Here is a 25203-nt window from a genome sequence, read left to right on the forward strand (position 1 = left end):
AGAGCATCCATTGAAGGATTCTCATGTGGAATCTGGCTAATGGAAGCAGAGGTATGGCAGCCGCCATAATCCCCAACACTTTCAGAACTAACCTGGCTTTGATTCTGTTGCTGCTGAAGAGGAGAGACCAGTTTGTGATGTCTGTTATTCTCTGATCTGTTAGTCTCGAGACATGTTGACTGTGTCTAGATTTGCGCCTATGAAGGTAATAGTACGACAAGGCGACAAAACAGACTTTTCGCAATTTATTGAAATGCCTAAATTTTGACAAATGCGAAAGGTGTAGTCCCTGGCCATTAGAAGAAGATGCTTGGTGGGAGCTGTGAGGAGCCAGTCGTCCAAATATGGAAACACCTGGAATCCTTGTCGTCTCAGGTGAGACGCTACCACTGCCATGCATTTGGTAAACACCCGGGGGGCAGTGGTGGGACCAAAGGGCAGGGCCCTGAACTGAAACTGACTGGTTCCCAGCCTGAAGCGGAGGAATCTTCTGGAGCGCCTGTTCATTTTATGTGATAGTACGCGTCCTGAAGGTCTATAGAGCACATCCAGTTTCCCTTTCCCAATAGGGGAAGGATGGACTGCAGCGTGACCATCCGAAATCTTGTTTTCTTGACTGACTTGTTCAAGATACTGAGATCCAAAATTAGTCTCCAGTCCCCTGTTTTCTTTGGAACTAAAAAGAACCTGGAGTAGATTCCGGATCCTTGCTGGTCTGCTGGAACTGGCTGAATTGCTCTTTTGCAAGCAGCTTTGAAATTTCCAACGCTGCAAGATCCCTTTGAGCGGTGGAACATCTGGAAGGGATTTTTGATTGGTTTGGAATGCGACGAAGGGAATGGAATAGCCTTCGAAATGATGGACTGTACCCATTTGTCTTGAGTCAGGGATAGCCAGGCTTCTGGGTACAGTGACAATCTTCCCCCGACTGCCCCCGAAGGTGGGCAGTCGGGCAACATCTCAGGGATGCTGAAAGGGCTTATCAGAGAAGGTTTCTCGATTGCCCTGGTTCTGCGGACCCCCCTGCCTCTAGGGCGACGTCTACCATTGTTGTTCCCCCCTCTGCCTCTGGCGGGGAACCGACTCTGTGCGTCAGGCGAAGATCCTTGAGATTGTTTGCGGAACCACATTTTTCCACTTTTCTGGCCTTTGGGTAAGGTCTAGAAGGAGTAGAAAAACGGACTCCGACGGCAGAAAGAGTCTTGCCTTCCGTCTCGCACCTAGTCAAGGTTTCTTTCACTTGAGGACCAAAAAGAGATGATCCATCAAACGGGGAATTAGTGAATGATGTTTTAAAGGGGTCCGCAAAGTTGCATAGCCGCATCCAGGCATGTCTACGTAAGGCCACACCTGTCCCTGCGGCTCTGCTCGCTCCATCAGCCGCATAAGAAAGGAGGCGCATGGAGGAGTTAGCTATGGAGTTCAGGGTAGCCAGCTGAGTGTTCATCTTGTCTTGAAGACCCGCAGCCATAGGATCCTTCAACATGTCACTCGCTTCTTTGATCAAGTCTCTTTGAAGACGAGTAAAATGGCATAGGTAGTTCAGCTTAACGATAGCAAAGGTCGCTGACGAGAACATCCGCTTCCGTGCCTGTCCATAGACCTAGATTCTTTGTTAGGGGGATGAACAGGCACTGAAGGATCAGCTAGTTCCTTCTTGGTGGCAGCAGCTACCACCATAGCATCCACAGAAACACCTTTTGTGAGAAATTGCTTGTCAGTTGGTGCTGTTATAAATTTGGAAGGTCTCCTGGGGGTAGGGTCCACTGAATCAGGAGCCGTCCAGGCTTTCTTTGCAACCACCTGCATGAGGGGATCAAAGGGGGGGATACCCAGGAGGTGGAAGGGCGAGAGCCAAACGCCTCAAGATACACAGATTCATCCTCCGAAGGGTTAAGGGCTGGCCAATTTCCCCTCTGTTTCAGGATCTCTAGAATGTCTGCGAAAGAGACATCTTCAGAAGGGGAATGTGGGGAACCCTTGGAATCCTCTAAATCTGACCTCGAACGCACCCCTGTCAGGCAGAGCCAGAGGTCCCCGCTCCGAGAAGCTAAGAACCTCCCTCGGCACCGACAGTGATGGCTCCGAGGCCGATGTCGGAGCCGAGCTCACCAGCGCCGAAGCACCGAGAGGGAGAAGAGGGTCGGACAAGGGTCCGATGCCACTCACCCCCTCGGAGCCGACGAGGGAAGCCCGGCGCCGAGATTCCTCAAAAGAAGAAATTGGAGCTGACGACGGAGCCGAAAACAACTGTATCGGCTCTGACGCTACCACAGTCCCGGTCCCGAGACGCCCCGGCTCCGAACTCAAAGGAGTCGGAGGAGGAATATTTAATGGAACAAGTTGAGGCATCGACTGATGAGTCGGACTCTGGAGCATTTGGGCCAGTGCCTCGGACTTCAAAAGTCTACTCACTACCCTCTGGAGATCGTGATCTGAGAGCCTCGATGACCTGGAGGAGTGAGATCTATGGCTCCGTTCAGACAGCAGGGGAGACGCTGGAGCCAAATGAACGGAGCCAAGGGACGGTGACCTCGATCTCTTTCTAGATGTCGGCTCCGATGGTATGATCGGAGCCGACCCAGGAATCTCTAATACCTCGGCTCCGGCCGGAGCCGAGGAAACCACAGGTACTGCAGACAAAGACTCATCGGCTCCGGCTGGAGCCGATGAAACAGTAGGCTTCGAAACCTTAGGCCTCGACTCTGAAGCTGGAGCCGAGGTCTTTGAAGCCTTAGAAGGTTTCCCCGATGACACAGAAAGGGAACCTTCAGGCTTAATCAAACCCCTTAAAATTAGTTTATTTTTTCTCTCCTGCAGGACTCTAGGGCTGAAGCCATGGCATACAGCACAAGAGTCCTGCAGGTGTAAAGGTCCCAGGCAATACACACAAGAAGTGTGACCGTCTGTCAGAGACATTTTCTGACAGCACGAGTCACACTTCTTGAAGCCTGAGACCTTTGTATCCTTGGACATACTCAAGGAACCGAAGTGTAATCACACACAGAAAACACACACACACAGATTACACTGAAGGGAATTATTTAAACTAAGGTAATTTAAGTTAAAAATTCCCTAATCAAACACATACACACCCTAAGAAAAGGGAAGGAAGGGCCCGAAGGCCTTAGGGAAAGAACTATAAGTTCTTAGGAAAAAAGAGGGCTGGATAAAAGGTAGAAGGGATAATATCCACTACACTAAGGGGAAAAGCAAAAAATATACTAAGCTAGCTTGAGTTTAAAGAATTTAAACTAGTCTAACTTTCACTAACCTGGAGCCGGTAGAAAACACACCTCGATCTCTGTAGCGGCAAACGAGATCTGAGGTAACTCACGCCTAGCATTGTGGGATATAAGGGGAGCCTCGAGCCGGTGGAACCAACTCTCAAGCTTTTAGAGTGGCCGAGTCGGAGCCGAGGTTGGCTCCGAACCCATCCAGCAAGAATGAAGGCGAGATAGACAACTTAACATGTACTTATTTTCTGCAATATAATTATGTCGATGACTTTGACAAATGTTCAAGGTTTCTGATTCCCTAATCCTTAGGGGAAGAATGTTTCACAACCTCAACATACTTTGGGTAATAAATAACATCTCTTTTTTAGTTCTGTTAATTTTTGCTGTGAACAAAATTCCATTTTTTCTCATTCCTACAGATTCATAGGTTGGTACTAGGCTATTGGCCCTAGGGCCTATACAAGCCTAGCCATATTAATAACCTGGATATTTCTTCCCACAATGTTTACTTCCCTGGACCCCTGTGTAGCAGGGCAACTGACGTGATCCCCGGGGTGAATTTCCTATCTCCCATCCAATTGTCAAGGTTCCTTTTGAAGAGGGCCAAAGAGGCGCTCTGCTTGACATGTATGGGCAGTCTATTCCAAAGTCTGGGGAGTCTATGGGTCAGGAACCTATCCCTCCAGCATGTTTTGTTCATTGTGATGACAAGGTTTAGATCCCTGGAGTGTGTGGCTCTGAGGGATTGGGATTTCCTTAAGTGTAGCATGTCCAGCAGCTCTGGGTTTGACATGGCCTTGTATATTAAGCAGAGATCACCTCTGAGTAGACGATATGCCACAGAGTATAGCTGGAGTTTTTTAGACGGTCAGCATAGGGAATCTGCTTTAGGCCTGTGATTCTTTTATTGAGGTATTTCTGCGGCCTTTCCAGTTGTTGCCAATGTCTTGAGAGGTACATACCAGATGGGGTTTTGTATTCTATAATGGGTCTAATGAGGGATGAGTACAGTGGGACAATGACCTCTTTTTTTCTGGATGATCTTTTATTGAAAGGTGCAGATCTTCCCTTAATGCTAGGCACAGTTTAACTCATACTAACCTATACATTATGCTTTAAAATTTAGATATTTTAATCTTTCTTTATACTTTAAAATTTTTATAAATATAATTATCAGTGTATATCCTTTGTACTAGTTCGATAGCTACAATATGTGTTCTGGATAAAGTGGAAAAAAGCTTAATTATTTTCAATAATCAGTCTTATTATTGTTATATATAATGCTTTTAAGACCATTAGATGCTTCACTTCCACTGTATCAAAGATTAATATAATATTTCTCATGGCTTTTAACCTTGAAGGCCTGTATATGGAACTTGAAAGATAGATTATTAGAAATGATTGTCTCAAGATCCCTAATCTGTTTTACTACCTCATATTCTTGACTACCCCTTTCTCTCCTAAATTCTTTGTATTGATCAAACTGCAAAACCTTACATTTTTTATAATTAAACTTGGGGATCTATTTGGATTTCATTTAAATACAAATTTAAATCATTGACATCCTTAAGATTTTTGATTTTAGCCCCACCTTTACAATCCTTTGCATATTTGCAGACCCAACATTTGTTGGACATATGCAATCTGGCAAACACAACATTAAACAATATAGGTCCCAGAACTAACCCTTGTAGCACCCTGTTATTAACAGATAACCAGCTAGAAGTTTTACAGTTGAAATAACAAATTGCTCATTTCTATTAACCAGGTCATCATCCAATTCAGAAAATATGTATTTACATTTTATCATTGCAAGCATTCAGTTATTTGATCATGATATAAGGAGGCAAGGGCTTTGGAGACATTCAGGTAAATGATCAAACAAGTCTTCCCTTCATTTTTCAAAAACTTATTTTCTCATAGAAATTGGATTGACATATTGATGTGTAACGATCTTTGATAAATCCAAATGTTCTGTCATCCATTTCTATGCCATGTTTATTTTCTGTGATTAAATTTTGCAATAAGTATCTCTCAAAACTTTTACCAACGACTGAAGTGAAACTTATTGGTCTATAGTTTTACATATGATGCCTATCACCACTTTTAAAACAGGAACATTGTATGATTTGTTCCAGTCATTTTGGACCATGCCATAAAAGAGCAACCAATTATATATCATTATTAGAGTTACTATCAGGCAGGTGAACATTTCTCATACAAGTTTTCTTGGAATAAGATTAACACCCACTGAACAATTTCAATGAAATTCAACTAAAGTATTTTTCACATCATCCAGACAAATATAAGGGCATTCTAGATCAGGATTAACAGAAATCTGTTGAATTGATTATAAGTTATTTTGGAAGGAAAAACATGCAAAATATGTATTAAATAACTCTGTAACAGTCTATCAGGTACCTCATTATTAAGTGTGATAGCTTCCTCAACATGATCTGCTTTCTTAGCATAAACATACTTAAAGATTTTTTTAATATTATTGTTGTGGTCTTAATTAAAGATTTTTTATATGCTTGTTTTTTACTGGTCAGTTGTCTTTTTAACCTTTTGGTTATACTATTTAAACCATTTTATGTTTGGGACTGTGTGTAATATAATTTTTACAGCAGCACATTTTTGTTAATTGAAGTTACCCAAAATTAAAGAAAGCTTATCATCTAAGAATATTTTTAATGTCTGTATTAAAGTAGTATGTGTCATTAAACTAGCATTTAGTAACATTCTTTAATACAATACTCAAGATTTTCTTCTTCATTTTTGTTATCCACAAAACTATTTATAGCTATATGATTTAGTAACAGAACTCCACCCCATTGTGATATTTCCTTAGAACGTCATACTTATTAAAATCTGGGACTAATGAAATAGTAGAATCCAAAGCTTCCAAGAAGTCAATTATTTTTAATTGAGGTTTTATATTCAAAGTTTTTTGTTTTCCTTCTCATATCATGTGCATTTGTATAATAGCACTTGAAGTTATCTCTCCTTCATAATTCTTAATCTATCTTTCCAAATATTACATGTTCCAAAAATTCTTATGCTCTTTCTTAACTGTTGAGTCAGAAGATTATTCCCTTTACTACTAAGGCACATGGGTGGTGCAGTGGTACACAGCATTTTCACCACACAGCCAGAGGTTCTCCGGTTTGATTCTTAGCTGGGGTGTCTTCTGTGTGGAGTCTGCATGTCCTCCCAGTGTTCGTGTGGGTTTCCTCTGGGTGCTCCAGTTTCTTCCCACATTTCAAAGATATGCGGTAGGTGGATATGACATTCTAAGTTGGCCCTAGGTGTGAGTGGGCACATGCGAGTGTGTGTGGTGCACCCACTAAGGAGGGTTGGGCCTTGGGCTAGCAACCTGAGCCGGTAAAACCCATAACTGCTACAGAAACAATGAGTGCGGAAAGGTGCTCATTGCATGATGTACCACATGGTGCATAAAGGGGAAAGAGAGAGAGAGACTGAGGTGCAGCATGTCTGAACCAAACATATCCATACAGTAGACTGTTTCTTCCCATAATGTTAACACATTAAAATTTTTAAATAACCTTTTCTACTTAGACAAGTATTAAAAATCTTTGCCTTTCAGTCTTCATAGTGTAAAAACGCCAGACATGGCAAAATTTCACAAAAAGATAACTTCACATTATTTTCAAGACACATGATATAAAGTTTACTAATATCTCTTTCCATGTGTTCTAAAGGGACTTTGAGTAATGCGTTTGATGCAACCATTACTGCACATTCATGATACATCTTCTCAATAACATTATAATGAATTGATGCCATTTAATGCCACTTGATGCAAATACTGTAATATTCTCCTTATTTAATACCCGTTTCAATCAGTCTTAAGTGAGAATCTTCTATAATCAGTACATTCTTTTGTGCAGTACCTTAATATGTAACCTCATCAGATCCTCCTTCTGCAGAATTTGCTAATTCAATTAGGTATCTGAATTACTGATTATTTCCAAAGCCTTTCTTTTGACTTATTACCATTATCTGTAAGGTCTAGAAGTTTTATCTTCCTGTCTTTTCTTTGCACTTTACAATGTGTGATGTGGATTCAGCAGTCCCTAAAGGGTCTACAGTGATTTCATTATATATTTCTTCTTCCTGAGTGTATTTTTTTTATCTCAGTTAAAATTATATCTTCAGGAAAAATATGTGTCTGTATTTTGCTATTGTCGTGAACTGAGGTTTTCATGCTCCCTAATATTTCATCACTTGTTATAACAAGTTCATATAATGATCCTAAAGTAATTTGATTAATGCCTGTCTCCTACATTTGAAGCATACTATTGTTTCCTTTATTTACATTAGAGACAAATGAGTCCATTATACATTGATACATGTCTTAAACCGAGACCTGAAGTTAATAATAACATGTTTTCACTACAAATTTTGCCTACTGTTATAATTCTTATTTTTTATTTACTGTGTGTTACTGCTTTCTTTTGTTTCCTATTAATGCTAATGACTAAGTTTAGTTCATGTGTAAGAGTATCTTTCGATGTACTACTAACCACCTCCCTTTCCTTCTACTCCTGAGTTGATATCCGTTTTTTTGCCAATGTCCTTAGGTGAGTTAATCTGTCTTTCAGCATCCAGCTTTTCAGTACTTAAGCTGTTAGTATCTTCCTGATCTTCCTTTACAATAGTATCTTCTCTTTAATGTTGTTTAATGCTTTTTTGTATTGACATGAGTGTGTATCAGATGTATTATTCAACTTAATTTTAATATATCCTAAAGTGAGTTTAATCTAATACAAAGTTGCAATCACCCTCTAACATATTTATCAAAGCCTTAAAATATTTTTACATGACTTGCAGATTCTTAAAATGCCATGATTTATTAATGTTGTAAATTTGCATCATTTGGTGATTCTGTTGTTTCAAAAGTATAATTTATTAACTTCTATATAACAATATAAACAATATTAAAAATTGAAAGTGCACATGCCTATATTCACACCTATGCCATTCCACACTAAAGCATGTAAACATGATAACATGCCACAAACATGAATTTAAAAAGGGAGAGACCATAAAAGACACCCCCTTAATTCAGAAAGTTTTTTCCTATAGGCAAGTCCTGAAATCAAAGAGGACAGTTGGAATCTTGCAATCACAAGTAAAATAAAGCACTGATGCTTTCCATCCCTTCTTTTATTTTTATTTGAAATTACATGGTGCATTAAACAGGAACCTGTATTCCAGATGAAGTTTTGAATTTGTGTTTTCCTAAAATATTGTTGCATTTTACATTTAACCTTAAAAGTTTAATGGTATCCTTCATTCTTGTCAGGAGAACTAACCGTCTTTGCACAATTATCCCAACAGTAAACAAACAAAAAAAAACCTACAAGTCAGTATAACTGGTACACTTTTATTATGAGCCAGCTCCTGATATTTCTAAGTTATGGAATATACCTAAATATAAACAACAAAGGCTACTACATGTACTCATGAATCAAGTTCTTTTTTATATTCTCAAAAATCTCATAAATCCCCCTTTAGGCCTATAGTATCAGCTCCGAACTATATTACAGAAGACATTTCTTTAGTTGTGGATGCATTCTTGAATCCCACTGTAAAATGTTTAGATTCTTATCTAAAAGATTCTTGTGATTTCTTTTTAGATAAATTTATAGAATTTTTTGTTGATTATGATTTTAAACCTGACAACAATATCATTTGTATCATTGACGTCTGCTCCTTGTTTACCTCTACACTCCATAACCTAGGTGTTGAATATGTTAGAGATTTTTTAAACAAGTTCACTAATGTCCCCAGCCATAACATTCATTTTTTTACTGTAGTTTAATAGAAGTTTTATTAGATAATTATCTTATGTTTAACAACAAGATTTACAAACAAAGAAAGGGGTGGCTATGAGTTCCCCAACTGCCACTTCATTTGCTAATATAGTGTTAGGCTGGCTGGAATTCAAGGTTTTAAGTACAAGAAAAAGTAGTTATAAAATGTTACGACAAGTGATTTCTAGATTACATGTTTATAATGATCAAAGGAACTTCTGTGAATTGTGAAAAACTTTCAAGAACATTGAATGATAAATCAGAATTTCTTAGTTTTGTGATGGGAGGATGTGGGGTCCAAGTTAATTTCTATAACTATAAAGTGGAATTGTAGATCCAAAGAATTTGAAAGCAATATTCATAGGAAGAAGAGTTATTTACATCAAAAAAGTAATCACCCTCCTTTTATAAAGAATAATCTTCCCAGAAGGCAGTACATAAGGGCAAGAAGAATGATTAGTAATGATTTACAATTAATGGAAGAATTTACTTTAATTACTAATTGATTTTTAAATAGAGGTTATGATGAAGCTTATTTAAAAGAAATAGAAGTTTTTAACAACAGAAATACATGGATAGATATACACTTTGGCAAAGTTCAAGGACATAAGCCTAAAGGATCTTTACTACAGAAAAAAATTACTGCAGAAAAATCACCTTACAGAGGGCCAGATTCATAATCTTATTTTAATTCAAAACCAGCCCTAAACTCTGTGTTTTTGCACAAAGATATGCAGCACCACAACTGGCTGATCTGCAGCTGTGCTCCATGCTAATGAGGCAGTGTGGGGGGGGAGGTATATGCAAATTAGCAATGTGCTCCCTCTCTAGAACTGCCTCCCTGAAGGAATCTATGTGCTGAGTGATTCTTAGAAGTATTCGGTAGTAGTGAACTTGGCCAGAAGGTTGTGTTCATACAGTGGAGTTTAGTGGTAAGGTAGGGTTAGGGTGTGTACGCATGAGTTTATGTGAAGCACTGCATGTGTGAGTGTGTCTGTATCAGTGGTAGCGGTAATGGGTTAGTTATAGGTTACATTAGATGTGTGTGTGTGTGTGTGTGTGTGTGTGTGTGTGTGTGTGTGTGTGTGTGTGTGTGTGTGTGTGTGTGTGTGTGTGTGTGTGACTTTCTATGGGTAGGTGGGTTGGGGTGGCTGTCATAATTCCATATACCCATAGACTAATGATTAGAGCCTGCAATTTTAGGTAGGGGAAACTATTAGCCACCAGGGATAATTCTTAAAAGTTATGCCTGAGGGGCACTTACACAGAACGGGGATTGGGGCGGTGGGGGTAAACACTAGACACTGGGGATACTCATATCACATGGCTTAATGACACTTTAACATTACGGGAATGGGGGAAAACACCAGATACCAGGGATAATTTTCTCATGCCTCAATGACACTTTAACATTATGGGGATGTTGGGAAGCATTAGGCACCAGGAAGCACTTAGCAAGAAAAGACATGGGCCACTCTAATGTCTGGCATTAAATGTGTGACTGCAATCTTCCATGATTTATGACGGCAAGAAAAGGAAACATCAGGGATGTTCAGAGATCTCAGGCACAGATGTGGGGCCTGGTGTGTGTGTGTGTGGGCATCTACACATGCATGTTTTTGTTTGTGTGTGTGTGTGTGTGCGCGCGTGTGTGTGTGTGTGCGTGTGTGTGTGTGTGTGTGTGTGTGTGTGTGTGTGTGTGTGTGTGTGTGTGTGTGTGTGTGTGTGTGTGTGTGTGTGTGTGTGTTGGATAGTGAATGTGGAAGGGATCCCTATGTTTCCATGATGCAGCCACCAGTAGATCTGTACATTGTGGTAGGTAACACAATTTAGAGACATACAAATTATCCCATGATGAGGTCTGTCCTCATTCTGGCTAATGTGTCTCTCTGAATCACAAAATACTGCATCTCAAAAACAGGACCTTTCTACCATGGGCATTGGGGCTCATAATGTGTCATCTGGAGAGAGTTGCCATTCTGAAAGTGGTGATGGTAGTTTTCACTGTTCCTGGCAGCTGTGATTATATGATTGCTTATATCCTGTTTCCAACCTATCCACTATGAGCTCAGGCTGTAGAGACACCAGGTGATTGCTAGTTTCATGATTACTAGCCTATCAGCTATATGCTCAGGCTGTAGAGACAGCACATGCACAAGCCAGTGATTTTTTCAAGGCCCAGCTGTACACTGACATCTTTCACCAATGTTTGCTAAATGGTTAAATTCAGATTATTGCATTTGTACTTACTGCTTTAGTGAGACTTTACAGACATGACGTACACAGTCATTTAACTGCATGTGACTGGATTAGCAGCCCATCTTTGCAGGGAAGGAATTAACAAACCTCCTGAGGCAGTAATTACTGTGACAGTGGAAACTTAGGTAAGCACAAAATGTTTATTTCTTTGCTAATGGGGAGAAAATCAATGCGGCATCCTCATGCACAGCTGATACCAAGTGTATGCATTTGTTTTTATTGCTAAAGCAGAAGGACACAACCAATAACTTTTTAGATGTAATGACTTCAGAAATGTGGCGAACTTGTTAATCTTTGTTTGTTGAACCCTCACCACAATCTTGTGTGTATATGGTTCATAATTTGATTATTCTTACTGATCGATGAAAAACATTACAGTGTATAAATAAATCATTTCTATATGAATTTGATTTCTGCAGTATTGAAATACATAAAAGTCACAGCAACAAATAACCTTCTGCTTCTTTTTTATAGCACATGTGCGTATTTAATTATTTTTAACCTTGGATGCTAAGCCTGCGTATTTCACTTAACAATAGTATAACTACTCAACTTACGTTTTACTATAATGCTTTAACACAAAATACTTTTCTAACAATGAAGTACCAAACAAATACTATACAAAAACAGCTGAAGTATATGCTAAATGAAATCAAATGGAGTTTGGGAACAAACTGCGTTGTCCTGACTCCACTCTTCCACCATGGTGCTGTAAATAAATGATAGACATGTACAGCCAAAATGAAGAGGTCAAAGTTCAGAGAGAAGTGGTCAGGTATTATTCAGACTCATGGTGGGGGAAAAGCCTAGGCATGAAGGAATTCTCAGGATCCTAAGGTAATACAACCAAGGGCTCAGGTAAACAGGCCTTTTTGTCCAGAATCCACAAAAGTGAGCACTTTTCAGAAAACTGTGCTTAGCACACACACTTAACAAAAACTGACAACAACCAATTCTAAAAAAAATTAACTTATAACCATGTTCAGTACTTGAATCTTGGAACTCCTAAAACAACATTCCTTTGTTTTTCATGGCTAGCATATACCCTACCAACCATATGGATTGGGAGGATGAAGCAAAGCCTAATGGAGTGGGTCTGCGGACACAGCAGGCCATGCTTGAGTTATTTTAAAGGAAATTGTTTGGTGATTTGGTTAATATTTGCTGTATTCATTTTCCACAGAGAAGAGTACTAAGGAAACTGAGGAAAGTATGTGTGTTTGGTGGTTGTAGTGGTGAATGGTAATGAAGGTGTAGGTTGTGTGTCTGTATATATATATATATATATATATATATATATATATATATATATATATATATATATATATATATATATATGAGTGTATGTGTGTGTGTGTGTTTTATACATAAACAAAAACAGTCACTCAGAAAAAGAATAAGAATAGCAGCTTTTACTTATCTTGAGAAGCATTTGGACTAAGTCTGTTCAAAAGCAATTGGTGTGTTTGGGGTACGAAACAGTGCTATGAAGAGCAGCTTTCTATAAATTTCTGCTGTGAATGATGTAATGTACCTTGCTGGTAGTATCCTAAATGTCAGGGGCAGAGTTTGTGGTGAAATTGTCAAATGATAGAGTTTGTAATTGTTCCGGACCTACAGGCAGTCATCTGGGACTGTGTGAGTAGCTTTACTTTGTTTATGTCATGCTGGAGGTTGGGGATTAAACATTTTGCCTGAGTGTAAAGTTCAGACTAGCTAACAAATTTGCTGATTTTGATAAAGATAGAGATATTCTGGCTGCATTGTAACCTCATTTTAAATGGTATTGTCTGGTTTTCTGGCCCTAATTCTTTTAAAAACACGGTTAGATCATTGTGAATATTTGCTAAATACTATGTTGGATTACTGATCACCTGACATTACAAGGAAAAAAGGAAGTTATCATCTTGTTTGTTTGGATGGCTAAGGAGTTATTTGACATCTAGCACATTGCATAAGCTGCAGAAAGGAAAGAAGTAATGGTAATGGGAGGTTTTAGGCAGCAGACACCTTCTGGATACCAGCCCATTAGCTGTGAAACTTGTTTTGTTTTTACTTTCATTTTGTAAGTTTAATGCAAACTTTTTAAATTGCTGTGACCTCAACTGATTATAAGCTGAAGTATATATATATATATATATATATATATATATATATATATATATATATATATATATGTATATACACACACATATATATATATATATATATATATATATATATATATATATAGTTTTAACGATTGCTACAATATCAAAATGCTAAATAACGCATGCAGAAGTTTATAAGATGACGAGGACTACTTATATGAACAATGTTTAACATCAAATCAACTGGCCAATGCAGTCACAGGAACAAGTGCTAACAAGGGTTCGGAAGGGGAGCAAGTTTGGGTGTTGGAACAAGTATTCCTTGATATTCTTGTCTTGAGACCTTCTGGTTAGGGATTCAATATTGTAGATTTTGCTAAAGTGATAGTAATCCTATGTATATATGGATCTACTTTCAAATATCAAAAGATCACAATCCCAAACTTTATTTTCGCGCGCTGAAAATAACGAATTTAAAATCCTGAACCACTGACTTTTTCCCAGGGCAAGCAAACACTTGCCCAAAACTACACATTACACACTGCACCATCTGAAACCCACCTAGGTGAGGGGCTACAGCCCCCCACCCCCCAACTATATATACCAAGTCCAGGATTGCACTACAGTGAGGAAAAGAGCATATTTCCTCACAATAGGCAATGTTTACATGCCATGGGAAAAAGTCCGTGGTTTGGGATTTTAGGTTTTGTTATTCTCATCTCGCAAATATATAAATTAAACCACAGGGAAAATGTTTACTTCGCAAGCACTGAAGTTGCTGGCTATATCTCCTTAAAATCAGGAAAAAAGAACTACAATCTGCAGTCAATCACATTTGAGATTTCAGAGAATCAAGCACTTATAACTTCTTAATTGATACTTCTTTATTGAAAAATAAAATATATTAAATAGATCAGTGTTTTTTCCTTTAAAGAGCTTCCTTTGATCTAAGAAGCTAGATAGACAAGTTGCTGCTCAGAGAGGATGGAGAGGAGAAATGGTGACACCCAAACCTCGTTGGCTATTAAATACACTTTTGGCCTTTTGTCAGTTTGCTCATGTATGCTCTCAGTGTGTTAGGTAGCATTCTGCCGCAGTTTGTTTTAGGAAGAAACAGCCAGACAGTCCACATCAGTAATAGGCAGGTATGGAGGAAAGTGACAAAACAGAGAGTGATTTGTAGAACAGAGGGTGGACAGGGGATCCTCCCAAAGGGGGAGAGGATACAGTGCAAGCATCTAGGGAAGAGAGATATTGGGTAGTTGACATCCCAGTCAAGTGGGCAACCTTATGTGGTTACTTGGAGTCATAACCCAAGAATTAAGATGCAGCAATATGATTGCAGGGATTTAAGGTGAGGGTTTTCTTCTCTGTGCATATTAGTTAATTTTGAGGGACAAGGATACTAACCTTAACATGGTAGGGAGGAATCTGCATGGAAGCTTTCAGAGAAAGAAGTTCATACTGGCAAGGTAGCAGGACTATTTGACATCCCCCATTTTCGTGATTTAAAGTTTTGCTTTTGGGCTTATCCTTTGGCTTCTTCACACCACTTTACTAAAGTGTGCTAATCATAATCCGATCCATTCCCTAAATCTAACACTGCACTGCATCTTAGAAATAAGGCTGTCAGTCATGACTACCTTGGAAACACGTTTTATCTAACACTACTACCTACACAAGACAGGCAAAGACACCTAAACATGCATTAAATAACACAGATAACTTGAAAGCTGACCCTTTGCCTAAGCCTATTCCACTAGCACATGCACAGACACGCTCTCACCTCTTACACCAACCCACTTACCTTAGTCAGCAGTCTGACCTGCTGAAGTTATGATACTGTGCTTATTACTCTTGACATCCAGAACTGTTAAAATTTATAACTGAATGTGATTGTGTGTGTGCATTTGTGTGTGTGTGTGTGTGTGTGTGTGTGTGTGTGTGTGTGTGTGTGTGTGTGTATACATGTGTGTGTGCTTGTGTGTGTGCTTGTGTATGCATGTGTGTGTGTGTGTGTGTGTGTGTGTGTGTGTGTGTGTGTGTGTGTGTGTGTGTGTGTGTGTGTGTGTGTGTGTGTGTGTGTGTGTGTGTGTGTGTGTGTGTGTGTGTAGGAGATCATTACCTTACTGAAATGAGGAAACCTGTAGGATCAGGCCAGAATTCATGCAAAGTTTGGATTGTAGCCTGATGGTTGAAAGGCTGTAACTATGCTGGTTCATGGAGGAGGGGTGGACCCCCTTGTGCAGGTTTGTACAACTTGTTTTATGGTAGGGGGTGTGGTTTTGTTCCCTCCTTTGATGAGTGAAGCCAACTAGTTGTCACTGAGCCTGTGGGGTAGCTGATGCTTCCTATTGTATGGTTTAAGGTGCATTTCCCAATATAGGTGGGTTTCATTGTGCGATAGGATCTAGCTTCATTGTGACATTTCATCCGCAATGGTGGTCCTGTGGTAATTTGCAAAAGAATACACTGAAATGCACTTGGAGGAGGGATGCCTCCCCTACCCAAAGAGGATTGCAAGTGTACCCCACTGGGTTTAGTTGTAAGATGAGAACTATTCTTCTTAACCCATATAATAAGCTGTCTTGGAAAACATAATCCATAGGTATGGGGAGGGTTGGATCTAACACAAGGTTCCCTAGGCAGCTGCCTAGGGCCCAGTGTAAACCTGTCTGCTTCTGTTTTTTAATAAGGTATCATAATGCCATAAGATAGCCGCGGTGGTGCAGCAGTAGCGTTGTCGCCTCACAGCAAGAGGTTTTCCCATTCGATTCTCGGCTGGAGCATCTTCTGTTTGGAGTCTGCATGTCCTCCCCGTGGTCAAGTGGCATTTGAAAGACATGCGTAGGGTGTGCCTTCGTTGAAGGTTGGGCATCAAGCTGGCACCTTGGCACCGTAAAAATCTACTGCCAACCATTAGTGGACCGGAGTTCCGCTGTGGCGACCCTTAACTGGGAAAAGCAGAAAGAAGAACATCTTAATGCTATAAGGATGAAAGGGTATTGAATGGAAGCATGTAGGAAGGTGCTGTAGGCTAGAATGAGATAATGCATGTAAGCTTTATGTCAAAGTTAGGCATGGTTTGAATGGTATCATGAAAGCATCATTTAGGTAACCTATCAGATATAAAGCACTCACTATAGAAACACAGAGCTTCTGTTGTTCTTGTTTTAGGTTTCTGGGCCATTTATAACTTCTTGGATGTTATCTGTGCCATTGCACGCTGACTGCGGCAACATACTTGCGACCCTTGTGAGCCATGGCTATGCTCACTTATTGCTTCACTAGTGTCCCCAGTTTTCCCTTGCACTGAGGTTTAACAAGTTGTGGTAGTACAGCATGTGTACTTATTTTTGTAATGTTTAAGGTTAGATTTTACTTGCCCTTGATACACATTCATCCAGGCCATAACAACAGGAAGAAACTTAATAACAGCACCTTAAACAGGATGCAGCCCCAATGGTGACCCAAGAGACCTAGATCGAATTCTAGATCTGGTGGGTGAGGAATCAGCTAAGAGTAGGAATAAGCAGCATTTTGTCATCGGCCCTATTTGGACTATGGAAGAGGATTCTTTCATGCTAGGACTAAACTGCATGATAGAAATTGGTGACTCCATCATCCATAGACAAGACCTATGTTGACATCACTGAATGTGGGGTATGGGCCAGGAGTGTGAGCAGAGTATAACAAATTTTTAACCATCCTTGGATAACATCTTCTATCTACTTGACTCTAATGTCAGGCAGCAGTATAGAAAACCAGTCAGTGGAGAACAAACAGTTCAGTATGCATGGAAAGGGATTTAATAGTTAGGACGAGCAGGGAAAACTCTCAAAAAAGTAGTGAACACACTCTCTTTTTTTAAACAGAGATAGACATGATTGGCTACTATAGGTGAGCAAAAGAAGTTATTCTTTCAGTTTCATTTACTTTTATCCATCAATTTCATTAGCAAAGATTAATTTTACTTACTGAGCATATGTGGAAGGGACTGGAGTGAAACCTGGGGGTTTTATGTTTGCAAACCATTACTCCAGCAATGGGTCCTTAATGAGTCAAACTTATATTAGCATCTCAGAATTAGACAGTAGCCCATGTCAGAAAGGATGCCTAGCCCATTTATTTCCTCAGTGTAAAACTGTCGGCTTTTGTTGTACAAATCTTGCCCATAACCTCATCTCTGCTATGTTCAGGATATATCTTATTGCATTTTAACTCTCTGCAGTCACTGAAATGTGGAATGTCACAACCCTAGCAGCCTACACCCATCCCTGTACTCTGCAGCATTTCTGAGAAATAAACTTAAAAAGCATATGCCAAAGGAATGCAAATATCTTTTTAATGATAAATGGCAATAAATGGTGATATGTCATCAGTAAAATCTCTTCTTAACAGTGATAACATTTAGTAGATCCACATTTTATGCCAGCCCATTTCTATTTTACAAAGCACACAAACTTAGAATTATATGCAAATCAGATAGAATGCAATCATAAGTAAAATAATCTGATGATTTGCTATGTTATGACTGATATCCATAGCCAAAATATTTATATGACCATGATAATTGTTTTCTATCTCTGCTGGCTATGTTGTCATAGAGTCTCAAACCTTTATCATATTTGTGGACAGTTGATCTAAGATTTGTTTTGATTCTGATATTGGTCCTCTTGGACCTCATGATACTGACCCAGTCCCCACTGCCCGATGTCCATGCCAAGTCTACCAGCCATCCTCCTACACTCCCAAGGTTATGGAACCTGAGATTGTCCTGAGGCACAGCAATCTGTCCTTCTCTCTTGGGGGTTCCTTTTATATGTCCTGCACACTCTTCTCTTCTTGTCTCTTCTCTTCTCTTCTCTTCTCTTCTCTTCTCTTCTCGTCTCTTCTCTTCTCTTCTCGTCTCGTCTCTTCTCTTCTCGTCTCGTCACTTCTCGTCTCTTCTCTTCTCTTCTCGTCTCTTCTCTTCTCTTCTCGTCTCTTCTCGTCTCTTCTCTTCTCTTCTCGTCTCTTCTCTTCTCTTCTTGTCTCTTCTCTTCTCATCTCTTCTCTTCTCTTCTCTTCTCGTCTCTTCTCTTCTCGTCTCTTCTCGTCTCTTCTCTTCTCTTCTCTTCTCGTCTCTTCTCTTCTCTTTTTTCAAGACTCCTTTGCTCGTCAATCATATCCAAGGGCAATTGACCTCTTTGGCCCACAATTTCCATTACAGAGTGTCATTGATGAGTGCTGTCCTTCCTAGGACAGACACTCCCACCCCTCCCTGCCACTCCTTCAGTCACCCAGCAGCTAATCAAACCCAGGTCAGTCAGGGGTTTATCCCTGTATGCCATCAGCGATGCATAGTATTATCTTATGATTTTTTTATCATATGTGCTTTAGGGTGTAGCAGGATTTCTGTGGACCTATCTTACTATGAGGATGCAGCCTTGTCCCATATTTTTTTTTAATTGTAAACTCCCATGGTTTCTATAATAGATGGATATCAGATAACTCACTTCTTCTATATCTTCTCCAAGCAAAAAACAAGCACTTGAAAAATAGTTGTTTTCCTCCCCATGCCTGCTGATCATTAGCTCTCTGTGCCTGCTGATCATTAGCTCTCTGTGCCTGCTGATCATTAGCTCTCTGTGCCTGCTGATCATTAGCTCTCTGTGCCTGCTGATCATTAGCTCTCTGTGCCTGCTGATCATTAGCTCTCTGTGCCTGCTGATCATTAGATCTCTGTGCTTGCTGCTCATTAGCTCTCTGTACCTGCTGATCATTAGCTCTCTGTGCCTGCTGATCATTAGCTCTCTGTGCCTGCTGATCATTAGCTCTCTGTGCCTGCTGATCATTAGCTCTCTGTGCCTGCTGATCATTAGCTCTCTGTGCCTGCTGATCATTAGCTCTCTGTGCCTGCTGATCATTAGCTCTATGTGCCTGCTGATCATTAGCTCTATGTGCCTGCTGATCATTAGCTCTATGTGCCTGCTGATCATTAGCCCTCTTATCACTGACTGTGCCCATTTGTTCCAGTTTGAATGAGACCTGATCATGGGAGGACATCACCCTGGTAGTCACTGGGATTTATTATAGTTTTAGGAAGGAGTTTTCAACTTTAATTCTAGATTAATACCAGATAATTTTCCTCATTTAAATAAACAGAAAATGTTAAGGTTTGTTTAAATATTTTAACTTTCCTTCTTTGTCAGCTTTATACCAATAATGGTTTTCTATCTGGTTATAACAACAGCATCTCTCTAGTAGCTCCTAAAATGAATACTAAAACAAATTATCTACTCTCATTGAGGAAAACCTTTTAGACTTCTTTATCTAAGTCACAATCTATCTCCAGACTTTATAAAATATAGCATTCTGGTATCACAAACTCATTTTTTCTCTTCATTTTGGAATGTCTATGCTGATGACATATTTAGTCATTTAAATTGGAATATATTATGAAGATACTCTCTTAAGACATTTCCTTTTCTTAAGTTATACTTTACCCAGTTAATGATTTTTCAAAATGTGTAGTTTCCTAAGTGAGTTGGGTTCTTTTCCAACAAATATCTAGTTTGCATGCTGTCCCCAAATCATAAAACAGTTAGTGTCTGTCATTTTGGACAGGTAAGAAAATTAACCCTCTCTGGAAGTTTTTAACTGCAAAATAATAGTCTAAATTATCAACGTAAGAAAGTCTGTACTGTCCACATTTCATTTTGGGAGACTCAGTTTAGAATAAGTACGTCATAGGCTTGCTGTACTATAATGATTGCCTCTGTACTTCTAAGTACTTTGTTTCTACTTTATGAATGAACCACAAGAAATTAATGTTTAGCATTTTTTATTGGCCAACAAAATCTTTAAAAGCTTTTGACAGAGTTAAAAACTTTCAAGTATGGGAGGTGCACCTGCCTAATTATTTTGTCTTGATATTTTTTATTGTTCTGTTATGCCTTATAAGGGGTCTATATCAGAACACCGAAGAGGCATTTAATCGAACACATTTTCAGCGACACATAAAGAGCGAACACTCAAAACAGCGATTTCTTTCCCTGGGAAAGAAATCGCTTGGTCATCGTCATGTGTTTGCCCCTTTCCTCCACTGTAGTGCGATCTCAGAGTTGGTATATTGAGTTAGGGCGGTGTGGAGGGCAAAGCCCCCCCCCACATTGTTATGTTTGAAAGTGTGTGTGTTTGTGTGTTTGTGCTACCAATTTCTTTTCCAGGGAAAGAAATTGGTATTCTGAGCATTCGCACTTTAGTGCATTCGCTCTTTATGTGTCGCTGAAGAGATGTTCGATTAAACACCTCTTGAGTGTTCTGATATAGACCCCTTATAAGTTGTTAGTTATTTTCTCCCATTTTATTATTTTTTACTCATTATTCATTGCCAAAGATTAGCTTTACATATGTGTGTAATACTCACTCTTACCCTTTATTGTGCTTGTTTGAAAAAAAAAAAAAAAAATATATATATATATATATATATATATATATATATATATATATATATATATATAAAGACTAGACACTATAAACCTTTTAACTACTATTGCATGACGTCTGCTGCAGATAGTGCATCATTGCTGTTACCCATCTTCTAAACTGTCTCCATCAGCTAGTATTCTAAATGGAGAAACACCAGCTGTGTTTAAAGTGAGGATGGTAACTCATCATTTTTCTGGTACTCCTTGACATCTCTCATTACGCTGCTTTCCTTCCCTAATGTTTTTCAATGCCACTTACTTGGGCCTCTGATATGACTGCCATCAGATCACAGTCTGCTTTTGTTACTGTTATTACTTCATCCCAGCTGAGAATTTCCTTTCTGGACTTCTGCTTCCTAGATGTCCTATTTCAAAGTTTTGTGTTGAGCGTAAGCTGCCATATTTTACACTATTCATCCATCCTTAAATGTCTCCACATTCATTCTGCATGTTCTTTTGTATCAGTCTTGTAGCATAAATATATGCAAACAGCAGAAATGCATTAGTTTCCTTCCACGCATCTAACCAGGTCACCTTTGAAGACCCTGAAAACTTTAATAACTGAGGAGCATTGTCCTCACTGGCAAATCTTTGAGGATTTTGTTTCAGACTTCATATCCAGAAAGAAATGCAAATGCAAATAAACTCCTTTCTTGTAACTTCATAAGTTTTTAAGATCAATTTTAAAATCTATATATATATGTATACACACACACACACACACACACACACACACACACACACACATATATATATATATATATATATATATATATATATATATGGTTTCACTTCAGAATGTCGAGTTACTGAAAACTCGAACTTCATATGGTTGAGACCATATGATCAAGTTTTCAGAAACTCGAAATTCTGAAGGTAAATAAAAAAAAAGAAAGGAGTCAAATACATCATTTCTGCAGGGGGGCATGCCCCCCTGCACCCCCCACACCCCCTTACTTCAATATACCAACTCCGAGATCGTGTTACAGTGGGAAAAAGGGAAATCTCCTGTTCTGTGCTACATACAGAAGAACAGAACGGGAGATTTCCCATTTCCTCGTTATAGTGTGATCATAGAGATGGTATATTTAAGTAGGGAGGGTGCAGGGGGGATTGCCTCCCTACAGAAATGATGCCTTTTTGGGTTTTTTTTTTTATTTCACTTCCTAATTTTGAGTTACTGAAAACTCGATCATATCTCGACCATATGAAGTTTGAGTTTTCAGTAATTTGATATTATGAAGTGGAACCATATATATATATATATATATATATATATATATATATATATATATATATATATATAAATATGTACAAGAAAGCAATAACTCCAGCACTTGAAAATGCATAAAATACACAAATGGGTCTATATTATAAGACTGAAAATTTTAAAGACTGAAAGCTAAAATACCTACATTATGAAATACTGAAAACATTTTTAATGCAGGGGCAAGCCCCCCTGCACTCCCCCATGCCAGGCCCATGCTTTCCGCACACTACATACCGACTCAGATGTTTCATAACAGTGGAGAAGGGGAAAATTCCCATGATAGATATTTATCAGCGGTCACAAAAGGTGTACTAGCAGTCAGCCCCTGAAGAAGCAAAATACTGAAGTGGGTACAGGTAACGTAATCAAAAGTAACTTCTTACCTACAACAAGGGCTGTACATTCAACAGTCTCATGTCCTAATCAAAAGTAACTTCTTACCTACAACAAGGGCTGAACATTCGACACTCATGTCCTTATCAAAAGTAACTTATTACCTACAGCAAGGGCTGAACATTCGGCAGTCTCATGTCATTATCAAAAGTAACTTCTTACCTACAACAAGGGCTGAACATTCGACAGTCTCATGTCCTAGCATGATTTGTAGTTTCTTGACTTTTCCTACTACTTTGGTGTGATATGGAGAAGCAAAAAGACTGTCTTCTTCCTCCTCTTCTTCTTCATGCAGAGGTACTTCCTGTAAACTGTTAACAAATATGTTTCAGTTCAAAATATCAGTACAAATAATACAACTATAATTAATGTAAATGTAAGTTATAAAAAGTATTTTGTATAAATTGTTAACAGTTACCAAAGTGCTATAAGGTCTTAATGTAATGCAATAGAAATAATATAAATGCAAAATATAAAGCTACCTCCTATGAACCAATAAAATCAAATAAGTTCTATATGTATTAGACTCACATAAGAGGTATATACATATATACATACATATGTATATTTCCATTCACTCATTCATTCCGTATTTCTCCCATAATCCATTTAATCCATTTCAGGTTCATGGAGGAGCCAGACCCTGTTCTGGCAGTAAATAGGTGAAAGGCACTGACATTAATGTAGAACATGGCACAAAATCACTGAAAGATACACACACATGCATGCACACACATGTACAAACACACACACACACACACACACACACACACACACACACACACACACACACACACACACACACACACACACACACACACACACTACTGACAATTTGATGGATCACCAATTTATCTGTAGCATGGCTTTGGGATGGTGAAGGAAACTGGAGTAACCTAAAAAACTCACATCAACTCACGGAGGATGCTAAGAAACAACCCAACTCCAGCTGAGAAATTAACTGAGTAACTAAATGCTGGGAGGCAGCAGTGCTAAAATCAGTATGAGTGTGCCATTATATATATGTATGTATTTATTTATTTACTTATTTATTTGACATTTGATTACTGGGAAAGTCCGACTATGTAAGAAACCTATTTTCACTGGAGGCCTGGGGAGAAAAGCTCCAACACAGAAGAAAAAAATATACATTTTTTTGATTAACAACAACATAAGAAACAGAAAAGGAACATAAGCTTATAGATGAACAGAAAAGTAAAATACATAAGTTTAAATGGAAAAATAAGCAGATATGTCAAAGCATTTATAACATAATTAAAATTTTACATAGAAGTTTAGCGAATAAATATTATCATGGGAAGTTAACAAAGTGTGACCTACAGGGTAATTAAAGGAGGGACAGCAGCATTCAAAAGTTATCCCACAGAGTAAGGGTGAAAGACAGTAACACTGGACTTTATGGTTAATCATGTTAGGTGAGTAATATACAGTCTCATTTAATGGTAGAAATAATCAATACTGTAGTAGGAAAACTCAATATAAGGGATATGAAGGTGTGAAGAGGAGTAGACGAAAATTAGATAAGAAGATGTAAGGCTGACGTATCAGCACAGAGCATTGGTGTATAAGCAATGTGGGGTAGTGGGATCTAGGATGTAGTAAAGAGGGTGAGAATGCCATGCTGGTAGATACAAATCAGAGAATGGATGAGGAGAGAGGAGTGAGAGCGGGAGAACAGGTTTAACTGAAACTAGAGTAAAGTAAAGGGGTGGGAGTCAGGTTCATTCAGAGCAGGGACAGATATGTGATTTGTGCAAGAAATCTTTTAGTTTAACCTTGAAGATCTTGAAGTGAGAGGTAGTTCTAATATCTAATGGTAGTGTGTTCCATAGTTTGGTAACTGAATAGGAGTATAGACATTTTCTGGCATTTTTATTTGGTTTGTGTAAAGTTAAGATCTGTTTGTCTTCTGAGCGGAGAGTACAGTTAGTTGTGTAAATATGAAGAATCATTTTTAAGGTGGGGACAGAGGTCAAGATTATAGATAATGTTATGGGCAATTGTTAATTGGAGGTAGTTTAAATGTTGTGGTAGTTCCAACCAGTTAATGGGAGCAAAAGTTGAGCAGTGGTGTTTGAAGTATGGTTCACCTGTTGCAAATTTAGCAATTTTGTTACAACAGGATTCTAGGTTATATTTTAGTGTATTTTGAAGGTTGGTTAGAATGGGGGTGCTATATAATAATGAGGACAGCAAGTACATTGTGGCTCATGTTGTTTTGGTGGTTGTATCCATAAAGGATTTATGCTGGTAGAGCAACCCTAGTTTGTGATGTTTTTTTTTGACAGTATTATAAATTTTGTATCTCATTACAGCCGAGTGCACCTCCAGGCATTTCTGCAGTTATGTCTTACTGACACCTCTAGGCTTCAAATATTGCTTGTTCATATTTACATTAATAATTTCAAAACCATGCTACACACAAGAATATCAGAAAATGTCATATTATAACATACATGATGGCAAACACAATCGTATTGAAATTTGACCTCTATCTAATGCACATAAAGAGATATTGAACATTATTTGCACACTGTTTAGTTGTATTGCAATAGTTTTCATACTTTTCTAAATATCTTAGTATTCAGATAACACACACAGAACTGCACAGCCTCTTAT

General features: G+C 38.7%; 1 protein-coding gene across 1 annotated transcript in view; it reads right to left on the reverse strand.

The window, feature by feature from the left end:
• The window catches only part of LOC122815266 (nuclear receptor-interacting protein 3-like), a 1043659-nt gene that overhangs the window by 114063 nt on the left and 904393 nt on the right, over positions 1 to 25203 (reverse strand). The window contains exon 4 of the mRNA XM_044087620.1: positions 22726 to 22874. Coding sequence (XP_043943555.1) covers positions 22726 to 22874 — 149 coding nt within the window. The remainder of the gene's footprint in view (positions 1 to 22725; positions 22875 to 25203) is intronic.

This window comes from Protopterus annectens, chromosome 11.part0 (genome assembly GCF_019279795.1).
Source record: "Protopterus annectens isolate FY-2018-M chromosome 11.part0, PAN1.0, whole genome shotgun sequence".
Taxonomy (NCBI): Eukaryota; Metazoa; Chordata; order Ceratodontiformes; family Protopteridae; genus Protopterus; species Protopterus annectens.